Genomic DNA, 12,903 nt, shown 5'->3' with positions numbered 1-12,903 from the left:
TAAGAAGATAAAAAATCTGTATGCTTTATTTTATGCTGGTTTGCGACCAAAATAAAGTTTGATACTAAGAAGATAGACAGTCATGCAAAAGTTTTTCCCCAATTTTTTGCTACTGTTTTATTTTGGGAAGATAATGGGCTGGAAGTTAAAGCTGCCAGCTCCCCTGAATGTTCCTCAGAAAGAAAGAGAGGGAGACAATGCAGGAAGAAGGTATGGGTTGCAAGTTAATGAAAGGATGCCCTCCTGGAGATCCCCTGAATGTTCCTCAAGTCACCCCAGGGTGCCATGGCTCACTGGCTGAAAACCAATAATTTAAAAGCATTTTTCTCTCACCCTTCTCTGCAAAATACCAAGGCACCTAATAAAATCAAAACACCTAGATTTTTTTTTAAGTTCTCTATAATACTAAAACACAAGAGAGCAGTGTAACCACCTAAAACAGAAGCAGCAAGCACACAACAAATACCAGTGGCAACAGACAACAGGTAGTTTAACCTGCCATATTATTAAAGGGCTTCTGAAATACAGGAGTCCTTACCATCTGCAAGGTCAAGAGGGAGGAATGCAGGTGGATCTCTCAGGCAAGAGAATCTAAGCCTGTTGGCAGCCACTGAAAAGGTCCTCTCCCCTCAGAGGCCCTGATGACAATCTGACAGGTCATGAGGCAGTCCTTCAAGTGTCCAGAGCTAAGCACACACTACCAATCTTTTTTAAAATAAAACTTACAATGCAGTCTTATGCATGTTTACTCAGACATAAGTCCTGATGAATTCAGTGGTATTTATCCTTAGGTAAGTATGTGCAGAACTGTAACCTTAGACCTGTTTTATTGAACAGAATAGAGCTAAACCTGAAGAAAATGTCCAGCAACAAGTTTAATATTTCAAATAGGGTACTAAATATATTTTATATATATGTCAAAATACTGAAAAATTGATTATTCTGGATATAAAAATATCATATGTCCTTTTTATGTAATTAATACAAATGTAATTTTTTTTAAAGTCCTAGATGCCCACATCCCATTTCTTATAGCATAGAAATATACAACAGTATTCCCACAACCGGTTTAGGGACTTTATTTTGGTTTGCTGTTGTGCCTACACTTTTTGCCTTGGCAGCAGCCACTGGGACCTTTTGGGGAGCTGTAATTTATTTATATTGTTTTCAGAAACATTAACAACTTACTGTACAAACTCCAACTTATTCAGAATGGGCTAGTTAGCACTAGAATGGGCTAGTTAGGGGCAACTAACCCTTTTCAGCCCAAGGGCTGAAGATTGCCCCCCCCCCCAAGGCTGCATGCCAAGGTGGTTGGTGGGCAGACACACAGCCGGGCCAGTTTTTTCCCACTGCAGCGTTGCCAGTGTGATTCCAAGGGGAAAGGGCTCTCCTTCACCTTGATTTTCTTCTCCTCCTACCCCAGCACTGCTGTGCGGATGACAAGCAACATGAGGTAGAAAAACAGAGGAAAGCTCCAATCTTAGTTCTCCTTGCTTTTTCCTGTTGTAATGGCACTGCACCAGAAGGAGACGAGGACTTCCCCCACAATGGTTTTGGCAGAGGGCCAGCAGATCACTTTATGGGCCACATCTGGCTCAAGAGCTCACCACCCCTGGTTTAGCAAGACTTGCATGATATGGAATAAGCCAGAGAGCCTTCTCCCATGTCTTCCCTCTTCCGTCCTTCTGTTATACATGTGATTAATCTGTGCCAATTTGTAGGAAAAGTTGGCCTGGAACTCCAGAAACAAGGCGAAGGCCACTATGGGCTCCATCAGCAGCCACAGATAAAAAAGGCTGCTAGGTAATTGTTGTATAATTTTAATGTGTTATAAGCTGTTTTGTAGGTCATTTGATTGAAAGGTAGGATATGAAACTTTCAAACAAACAAAATATAAGATAAGATAAAATGTGAGGTAAAAATAGGTATATAAATAAAATATTACATTATGGAAAAGGAAGGTGTGGATTCCAATGAGGAAATCAAATTTTTTTAGCTAGATATGTTAGCACTGTCAAAATGCAAAGATAACATCAACATGGCATGAGTGGAACAGTAACTGTCACAAGGCAGGTGATAGTGCTCTTTAAGAACTAAGCACTGTATCTGGAGAAGCAGGTCCTTAGGAACATTTTAAGAGCTAGCCAAACCGCACTTCTGCTACAAACCTGCTACAAACCAGCCCGTTTCCACCAGGACAGGACCACACAGAGGACTCTTCCAAATTGGACTTTCATTTGCCTTCAGCCTCAACTGCACATCACCGCATTGGTTATAAAGAAGAATATACAGTGGTACCTCGGGTTAAGTACTTAATTCGTTCTGGAGTCCATTCTTAACCTGAAACTGTTCTTAACCTAAAGCACCACTTTAGCTAATGGGGCCTCCCACTGCCACCGCGCCGCCAGAGCACAATTTCTGTTCTCATCCTGAAGCAAAGTTCTTAATCCGAGGTACTATTTCTGGGTTAGCAGAGTCTGTAACCTGAAGCATATGTAACCTGAAGCGTATGTAACCCAAGGTACCACTGTATTGAATTTAGTATTTAAGTACAGTGGTACCTCAGTTTTTTAACATCTCCGTTAACAAACATTTTGGAACTCGAACGCCGTAAACCTGGAAGTAAATGCTTCGGTTTTTGAACACGCCTCGGAAGTTGAACCGGAAATGTGGCCTTCGTACTGAGTTTTCCGTATTGAGATTTCCGTTTTGAGGCTACCATTTTGAGTTTTTGGTTTTCGAACGTTTCGAAAACTCAAACGGTCTTCCAGAACAGATTACATTCGGAAAAACCAAGGTACCACTGTATTACTGCATTTACTGGTTTCAACTCACAACACTGTTGCAGTGATGAATAAGTCATGGAGCTTGTTTCTTATCTTGGCAGATAAGTTTGGACAGAGCAAACTGTAAATGAATCTGAATAACTGGACACAAGCTTTAATCAAGAGGAGGGAGCAGAAAGGAAGCTCCTCAAAGGCTCAGCCCAATGCTAGAACAGGGAGGGGGAACCTGCAGCCATCCACATGTAGCCTGACCACAAATTCCACAAGCCCTGTCCTTTAGCCATGCTGGCTGGGACCAATGGGAACTGAAGTCCAGCAACAACATCTGGAGGGTCACAGGTTCCCCACCCCTGCACTTGAGCATTGGCTCTCCAGAGTGATTTGTGACTCCTTACCTGTGGCATTGAGAGTGGGGGCTGCAGAACAGGAAGGTTTAGGGATTCACTGGCCAAGCCTCTATCAGTTTTCTTTTCTGCAGAGGAGAGGAGAGGAGAGGAGAGGAGAGGAGAGGAGAGGAGAGGAGAGGAGAGGAGAGGAGAGGAGAGGAAAGGAAAGGAAAGGAAAGGAAAGGAAAGGAAAGGCAAGGCAACATTTTTCAGTAATATGTGCAACTCCCAGCCTCAGAACTGCTGGCCACAATCTGGGTACTTCTACACTTCTGAGAGTATAGAATTTGCTCCTGGGCACAGAGTTCAGTTTCTTGACAATTTCATCTTTTATATTTATATATTTTTAAAACCCATAGGTTTCTGGCCCTTTTGGTTGCAAAGACATACTTAAAAGTATAACAATTTACAGAGGCGTAGCTATGTTAGGGCTCATCCACACAGGAGTTTAATATGGATTTGAAGCTACTTGTGTGTATATTATGCATGTAATATCTTCCTCATCCAACTGGCAGCCCCCAGTTTTTCCTCATTAAATTTAGACTATCAGGCTAATCAGATAAGGGAAGTAAATCCAATATAAAACTGCATGTTACCCAGCTAAAGCGCATTGTGCAGCCAGGTGGTGGCTTTTTATGTGTATGTAGTGATGTTTCACAAGGTACCATATACTGCCACACCTCTTACTCTGATTTTGTTTCCATCAGTCATAATGAAAGAAGGAAGGATGGATTTTTAATTTTTGAACTGCTCTTTTTCTTAGAACTGCTCTAGGGCAGAACATCTCTATTAAAATGAAAACTGAAAACAAGCAAGAGCAACAGCAGCTTGGAGGGCAGGGGATGAGCCATCACCCTGGCAATGATTATACAGCTTACAATGTTATGATCTATTTTCAATTATTCAGTCTACAAGCTCCTGAGAGAATGCAGGGTCTGCCCTTTGCAGGTCCCAATATTTGGTGTTTCTTCTCACAGAATTTGCCTTTCCCAAGAGCAGAGCCTTTGGTATAAACCGCCACGTGCTGCTGCTGTACAACCTCACATCATTCTATGTCATCCTGCTCATACCCCATAGGTCATCAAGTGAGGCCCTCTTATGGGTGCAACACACCCCAAAATTTGTTTAGATCTGAGGCATATCTTTTGCTGTGGTAACTTTGGACTAAGCTCCCCCTGGAAACGAGGGCAGTGCCAGCCACTGGTTCTTTTAAGTACCTCCTTAAGTCATTTTTATTCACCCTGGCTTTTTTAGGGCAGCATTTTGGAAATTACTCATGCTGGTTTGAATGTATCCTTATTGTCTGAACTTTGTATTTAATGATTTATTGTACACTGCCATGATATTTTTAAATAATGAGTGGCTTATAAATTCTTTAAATAGATTAATTGGTTCAATGGGCCTTGCACAGATGCAATTAATGGGCTGGGCAATAACTTGATTAACAGACTGCACTAGAATCTCATTTCTATTTATTTCATGGTGTAGATTTTTAAAATCTGTACCATACCAGAAGGTCTTTGAACACAAATTCATATTAAAAAATGAAATAAAACATTTAAGTAAAATATTTAAATCAGGGACTGCTGTCCTTTTTGGACCAATGGGCACATTCTGAATGTTGAGAAAATGCAATGGGCACTGCTCACAAAATGCTTGCCACAGGGGTGTGGCTGCCATGAAGGGCATGGCATAACACAAAATCCCTCTACATGTGAGCCTAGAAATAGGAAACCTTAAGTATTTCCCAGAGGTTCTCCAGTCAGATACTATATCATAGCTACTAGCCTCCAGGCACTCACTTTGGAGGAGTCCCATCAGCGTCCACAGGGCTAGTCTAGTAATAAGATGTTTGAGGGCCACAGCCAACAGTGAATGAAGGATTAAAAATTTCTCTTTAATGAGACAGCATACACAAGCCAGAAATTTAAAGGATCACTTGGAGTTCAGAGAAAAAGCTGTTAATGTCATATATGTCTGTTTGGATATACAATAAATATCTCTCATGTATATTAAGCATTTGATTCCTTGGGAATTAGCATAGAGTAGTGGCATTTGATTCCTTGGGAATTAGCATAGAGTAGTGGACGCAGGTGGCGCTGTGGGTTAAAGCCTCAGCGCCTAGGACTTGCCGATCGAAAGGTCGGCGGTTCGAATCCCTGCGGCGGGGTGCGCTCCCGCTGCTCGGTCCCAGCGCCTGCCAACCTAGCAGTTCGAAAGCACCTCCGGGTGCAAGCAGATAAATAGGGACCGCTTACCAGCGGGAAAGTAAACGGCGTTTCCGTGTGCAGCTCTGGCTTGCCAGAGCAGCGATGTCACGCTGGCCACGTGACCCGGAAGTGTCTCCGGACAGCGCTGGCCCCTGGCCCCTTGAGTGAGATGGGCGCACAACCCCAGAGTCTGTCAAGACTGGCCCGTATGGGCAGGGGTACCTTTACCTTTACCTAGTGGCTACCACAAAAATCCCAAATTCAGCTCTGAGCTTTTTAAGTAGGCTCAAACTGTTAACTATCTTAGTCTCAGAACAGGAGACTCTAGACATCTCCAGCAGTACCTCTGCATGAATTTCTCTACATGAAGTAAGAGCTGTTCAGCAGTGGAACAGATTCACTCAGGAGATTGTGGACTCTCCTTCCTTGGAGGTTTTTAAGCAGAGATTGGATGGCCATCTGTTACAGATGTTTTAGCTGAGATTCCTGCATAGCAGAGGATTGGACATGATGACCCTCAAAGTCCCTTCAAACTCCACAATTCTACGATATTATGAATTCTTGTGATAACATCATGTGTTTTCTCACCCCTACTGGGGCAGCCAATGAATTGAAATGATGATGTCAAGACACTACACAATGATCCTATGCTTCATGGAGAACATTGACACAGGGTTGCCATTTTTGGCAGCAGCCCCATGTCAAGTATAAAATACAGTTCAGCTCTATGGAACCATAATACTGGCACACCTTGTGGGATTTTTGTTCCAAGACAGCATATGTGAAGTGTTCTATTTTATTTTATTTTATTTAGCTATCCAATATCAGCAACTCTGACAGTGCAAAGTGCTTTAAATATCCAGAAAATGGATTCACCACAGAGAAGTTAGGTTGGAGTGAGTAAAGGAGGGTGGGGAACCACACACTAACACTGAAGTAACTGAGGAGAACTGAACGTGTTTGCAAGGAAAGGAAATATTTCCATATGACAGGAAATTATGTAATTAACCTGCAGGACTGACCATTTCAGAATATTTATACAAACTGAAGAGAAACCAGAGCAATATTGGGTGGTATTAAACTCAGAGTAGGACCACTGAAATTAATGAGCATGAGTAAGTTAGGTCTACTCAGAGTTAAACCTAGTTGAATTATACTGATTATCCGCAGCATTAAAAATAATTACAAGCAGGAAAGGCTCACTGGTGGCTACAGGTAATGATGGCCATCAAGCCCTGCTTGGGAATGTCCCTGTGGTATCTGGCTGGCCAATGTCTACAGACAGGATGATGAATGAGAGGGATACCTGGGTCTGACCTAGGCTTCTTCTGTTCATGGCCTGCATGCCACTTGTGGCTTCAAGAGAATACAATATTAACTGGAGAAGCAGCAAGATAATGGTGCTTCACCTGATCACATCCATCTCCTTCTCTTATGGGCAGGGGCCTTAGCTCAGAGTAAGAACACATGCCTTCACTGCAGAAGATCCCAGGTCTGGCATCTCTAGTTAAAAAGATAATAGATAGAAGAAAGGGAAAGGACCTGCTTCCAATCAGAGTAGACAGCACTGGGTTAGATGAACCAATACTGTGACTCAGAACAAGGCAATTTTATATATCCTATGGTCTAAACCACTGAGCCTCTTGGGCTTGCTGATCAGCAGTTTGAATCCGCAAGACAGCTCCTGTTGCTCTGTCCCAGCTCCTGCCAACCTAGCAGTTCGAAAGCACACCAGGGGAAGTAAAGAGGTACAGCTGCAGCAGGAAGGTAAACAGCGTTTCTGTGCACTCTGGTTTCTGTCACAGTGTCCCGTTGCACCAGGAGCAGTTTAGTCATACTGGCCACATGACCTGGAAAGTTGCCTGTCGACAAATGCCGGCTCCCTCGGCCTGAAGCGAGATGAGCGGCGCACCCCATAGTCACCTTTGACTGGACTTAACCGTCCAGAGGTCCTTTCCTTTTTACCTTTACCTTTTATCCTATGGAGTTGCACACCCCATTCCCAGCACCATTTTCTGACCTGCTTTAGATTGCCAGACCAGAAACATCCAGGGAAGACTTACCTTCAGTGCAGACTGTCTGAGCTATGTCCTCTATTCGCAGCTCATTTTCACTTGACCTGTAACGAGAAAGAAGACAGACAAGTGAGTGCAGTTCTAAGTTACATCCATTGCTAAGTTGGCCCCAAGAACCAGTGGGAACCAACATGACACAAATAACTGATTTTACTAGAGCAACGTTGGTGCTGCAACCTGAGTTCAGTGTAGCTTTAAAAGTTTTCTTGTGAACATACTTTATTAATATACTGGTGGGTAACTTCTGGAACTACCTGGGAATTTTTAGAAACCCAAAATATATTGTGATTTTTAAATGGATTGTGTAATTTATGAGTCACGCCAAAATTCAGGTAAAGTCATGTGTTAGTCTGCCATCTTAATCAAAATGGTACACCATCCAAATAACAATAAAACTCACTGACCTCACATCAGGAACCTTTATGCTGACTTTGGCATGATATTGTGAGAGACAGATGAACTTATATCCCCCAAATGGGTGAAGTCATTCCAAAATGACATTTCTGTCTGCCATCTTGGTACCCAGTGTCCCAACACTGACAAAGACTGTCCCCCCCACCCCAATCTCTGGAACCCTCATGCCAAGCCTAGCAATGATCTCTCAAGAGGTGTCTGAATGCATAGAGAACAAACAGACAAATGGATAAACCATTTCCTTTTTTCCTGTTTAAGGTATTTTATTAAGATTTTCCCATAATACAGTAAAATTACTACAGAAGATACAAATCAAATAAGTATAAAGAGAAGAAAGGAAGGAAAGGAGAATAAAAATAAAGAAAGGAGAAGGAGAGAGAAAGAAGAATAAAATTTAAAAGAAGAGGGGGAAAGACACAAAAGAAGAACTTCTGATTTTCCATCTGCCGGTTATTAAAAAAATAAAACTGATTACTTAAAAACCTTTGGTCCATATAAACATCCATCTTCTCCATTTTCTATTTAACAATTATCTTTTAGGCTAAGGATTCTCAGAAAGATTGATTTATTTTTCCTATGAAAAGTCCAAGGTAGGTTTCCTATTTATAAATTTTAACCATATTTTTTCTTTTAACTTTACCTCCATTAATTCCTAGCACCATTACTTCATATTAAGTAATACTACATTCTTTTGTCCATGTCTATTTTAGAGTCTCTCCTCTGTGATCACACAGTGGGCCAGTATTTGTCTACCCCCATTATATATTCACTAGTTCGTGTCCAGTTCTGTATATTCAGTTCCATCTCCTGCTGTATTCCATTTCCTTTAATGTCTAGGATAGTATCCCAATCTCCTCCTCTAGGATCTTCCATTTTATTTCCCCCACAATCTTCTTCCAGAGGGAGTATCATAACCATCATACTATCATAGCATCAGGGATGAGAGGGATTGGAGGAGTCCATGGCGTGGATGGTTTGTTGAGATTTGTTCGCATTTGTGAAGTGAGGGGGGAGGGTTTGTTGGGTCAAATTAGCGAAATTGATTGGATTCTTGTTGTCGTCTTGTTGGGCTGTGTATGAGATAAAGGGAAGCCATACTGGGGTGAAAGAGTCCTCTTCTATTTGTCCCCCTGTCAGTTTCAGTCTGTTGCTTAGCTTTTCCAGTAAGGCTGTTTCCCATTTGGTACCAGTGGTCCATGTTTACTCCAGACAGGACTCTCCAGTGTTTGGCTACTGAGGCTTCAGGCTGCTGAGAGTAGGTGGGTTATAAGCTCTGTATAATGTGAGTGGTCATTATGATCTTGGAAAATGTTCAGTAGGGCCAGTTCTGGGGTGAATTCTGTTTAGTTATTTTGCATATCTCTTGTAGGTTTGATGCCTAGAAGGGTTAGATTTGGGGGCATTTCCATCACATGTGGAGATATGGGTCTGTGGAGGTGCAGCCTCTTCAACATTTTGGTGCGGTTCCTGGGCATATTAGCACCAGTTTCTGTGGTGTTAGGTACCATCTGTAGGTGAGTTTCAGAGTTCCCTTCTTTTGGCTGAGATGGATTTAAAGGGAGGTTTAGACCACATTCCAGTTCATTGGGTGGGGTTGATTTCATAGCCTATGTCATGCTCCCATTGTTCTTTGATTGTGTCAAGGAAGTTTGTGGGATTTTGGAGCAGTATTTTGGATATTGTAGATGCCATTCCTTTGCCGTGTCCCTCTGCTGTCAGGAGGTTTTTGAAGGTGGTCAAGGGCCTAGTGGCTGCTGCTTTTACTGCTGGATTGTTTAAGAAGGCGTGTAGTTGGTGGTGTGTTAGCCAGGGTATTTGGGTGTCCCCTACTTTGTCTTGTATTTCTTGTGTTGGTATGGGTTTGTTGTTTTTGTAGAAGTCTTTTAGACAGTGTAGGCCTTTGGTTTGCCAGGTTTTTATCTGGAGGTTTTGTGCTGCATGTTGGAATAGTGGGTGATGAGCCAGGGGAGTTAGTAGGGCTGGGGAGAGTTTGCTGTGTGAACCTGTTGAATGTTTTTTGGATTTTCTTTAGTTTGTTTTAGAGAAATGGGTATGCTGTTGTGGGGGTATTTTTGACGATGTCGCTCTCCAAGTGGACCCATTGTTTTGTTTCGTCTTGTCTTCTAGAATATATTGGATTACGTGGCATACTTGGTTGGCAATGTAATATGCTGGGGATTCCCCATCCTCCTTCTGAGGAGGGAAGGTGCAGGTATTTGGGGTTTATTCTTGGCTTTTTGTGTGAGAAAATAAACTAGTGTAGTTTCTTCTGCACTTCCAGAGTTGGGTTGGGGGAACCCAGATTGGGAGGGTTTGGAATAAGTAGGTTAATTTTGGGAGGGAGATCATTTTGATCATGGCTATTTTTTTCTAAGAGTTAAGTTGGTGTTGTTTCATTTCCTCAAGTTTTTGTTGATTTGTCACCACAGGATCTTGTAATTGTGGAGATTTAGTTTGTTGAGGTTTCTGGTTATTTGTACCCCCAGGTACCTGAATTTGGTGTGGCAGAGTTTTATCTTTGTGGTGTTGGTGAATTCTTTTTGGATATTCCGGGGGAGGCGGTGCTGAGGTATTCCCCATTTCCATTTTCTACTTCATATTCCTCTGGTTCATTTTCTTCACCTTGATCAAACATTGATCTGATCATTTTTAATTGTTCAGCCATCAACTATTTAACAATACCAATGGTCACTGGTTGATCCAAAAGTACCTTTGTCATACAGGATGCTTTTAAATGTTCTATTAGCCACTCAATCCACTTTAATGTTTTCCCCTTAAAATCACAGCTGCAGATGCATTATCTCAAAACAAAAAGATTCCTTTTTCACAGCTAATGATGGCCACCTAACTTTCAATTTCACCAACTGGAAGTAAGGTAAAGGTAAAGGTACCCCTGCCCGTACGGGCCAGTCGTGTCCGACTCTAGGGTTGTGTGCCCCTCTCACTTTAGAGGCCGGGGGCCAGCGCTGTCCAGAGACACTTCCGGGTCACGTGGCCAACTGGAAGTAGAGAAGAGTAAAGAATTCCTATTGTTCCTTTAAATCTTCCTTATCCAGCATAAATCAAGCCTTCCACATTGCTTTAGACACATTGACAATTTGATTCCTTTCTATTTTCTCAACAACAGAAGGTAGTACTCACAGATTTTCAAATTGTAGATTTTCCTCAGTGGGTGGGTGTCTCTCATTACAGTTTCTTTGTCCCAAGGATGTTTTAAAAAGAGAGCCTGTAAGGGGATTATGTGACGTTTGGGCATGATGGCATTACTCCATCAGGAAGTCTTTAATGCTTGATAGTTTTATTACGTTTTTATGTGTTGGAAGTCGCCCAGAGTGGCTGGGGCAATCCAGCCAGATGTGTGTGGTATTAACAACCACAACCACCACTACTACTACTACTCAGCTTGCTATTTTGTCCTAACTCCTGTCCAAGACATTAACCCCTCATCTCCAGAGTGGTTTAATAGCCAGACTATGTGTCAATCACCATGCAATTATCTTCTGTCTACTGCAGCTAACAGAGAGACAACCGAATCACCATTCGTCTCTCCCAGAAGTCCCATGGGTAAACCATTTCCCACAATATTTAGATTTCCATAAGGCAGCAGCATATAACCATGTTGAGTTGTAATTGCCAATCCCAATCCTGAGCAAAGAGGACACTAGGAACACGTGATGACCTAATTAATCATGCAGCAGCTCTAAATGTAAAACCAGTACATGGAGACACATACACACTCATCATCTACATCGAACTGGGCCCTTCCTTTCTATCCTTGGGACACTCCAAACTCTATAAAAACATAATAGCATCAGACCAAAAGCATGCAAATCACCTGTCTGGATGAGGCTTAGTTCAAAGGCCAATAGAAAAGGGAACCTACCCTCAGCCCTGTGGATATGATCTACGCAGCACTCAAAACAGCATGGCATAAAATGTCCACAATGGCAATATATTTAAAGTGGGGAGACAAGTTCTCCCCTCACTCTCTGCTCTTTCTTTCGCTGCATTTTTATAAACTGTTTTAACTGTCATATCAACTGTGAAATATACTCAAAGTTGCAAAGTGATTTCATGCTCTTTATTCTGCTCATAGTGGTGAGGAGGAATGAATGAAAGTCCTCTCAAAGTATCTGCTTTATATACATTATTTACACAATGGGCTGCACATGATTGGCTAATTCCGGAATTCTACTGTAAGCCAATCCGGTTGTGGATTCACTTCTATCTGGAGCATGATTGGGTGGTTCCTGCCAACCAATCATACTGCTGCATTGTTTTAGGACCAATCAGACTGCTGCATTCTAAATCCTATTGTTCTAGGACCAATCAGACTGCTGCATTCTGAATCCTATTGTTCTAGGACCAATCAGACTGCTGCATTCTGAATCCTATTGTTCTAGGACCAATCAGACTGCTGCATTTTGGATCCTATTGTTCTAGGACCAATCAGACTGCTGCAGTTTGGATCCTATTCAACTCAGTACATAATACCTGCAAATGAAACTCTGAAAACCCAGCTGCAGAAACCAAACCAAGTTCTTAGAAAAGTGAAAGCAGAGCCTTAATTTCAACTGTCTACTCCCATATGGTACTCTCTAGTTTCATGCAGGGGCTTGTGGTACAACATGGGGGGAGTGATCTGAGCAAACAATCGGATGAAAAGTTGTGTCTTTAGAAACCAGTTAAGACCTTCAGTTTTTGTCTACCTGCAAGGTGTGGGAGGGGAAGGATTTAAGGGCTCAGTTAAACAGCTGTGGCAGTTTCTGCTCGTTAGATCATGAGAGTGGAAATGTGTAAGCAGTCTATGGTTTCATCTGTCTGGGGAAGCAGCAGACCAGGGCCCCAGTTCCTAGAATGTCTCCACAGACAAAAGCAGAAAATTGGAGCATCTCAGGGAACAACTGCAGTGGCAACATCCTTTCCTAGGGGCACAAAGGTAGAAGACCCAACTCAGTACAGCAGCAGCCTTAGGCGAAAGAGGAGGAGGGGGGATATAATTTATATCCCCCCTATCCTCCAAGGAGGG

General features: G+C 42.4%; 1 protein-coding gene across 1 annotated transcript in view; it reads right to left on the bottom strand.

Moving 5' to 3' along the window:
• The window catches only part of PPP1R3F (protein phosphatase 1 regulatory subunit 3F), a gene marked incomplete at its 5' end in the record, with an annotated part of 51,990 nt that overhangs the window by 15,533 nt on the left and 23,554 nt on the right, over positions 1-12,903 (bottom strand). The window contains 2 exons of the mRNA XM_083718833.1: positions 3,185-3,261; positions 7,449-7,504. Of these exons, the coding sequence (XP_083574959.1) occupies positions 3,185-3,261; positions 7,449-7,504 (133 nt within the window). The remainder of the gene's footprint in view (positions 1-3,184; positions 3,262-7,448; positions 7,505-12,903) is intronic.

Source organism: Podarcis gaigeae (genome assembly GCF_964106915.1).
Source record: "Podarcis gaigeae genome assembly, chromosome: 17".
In the NCBI taxonomy this organism is placed as follows: Eukaryota; Metazoa; Chordata; class Lepidosauria; order Squamata; family Lacertidae; genus Podarcis; species Podarcis gaigeae.
This window is presented reverse-complemented; position numbering and strand designations above follow the sequence as displayed.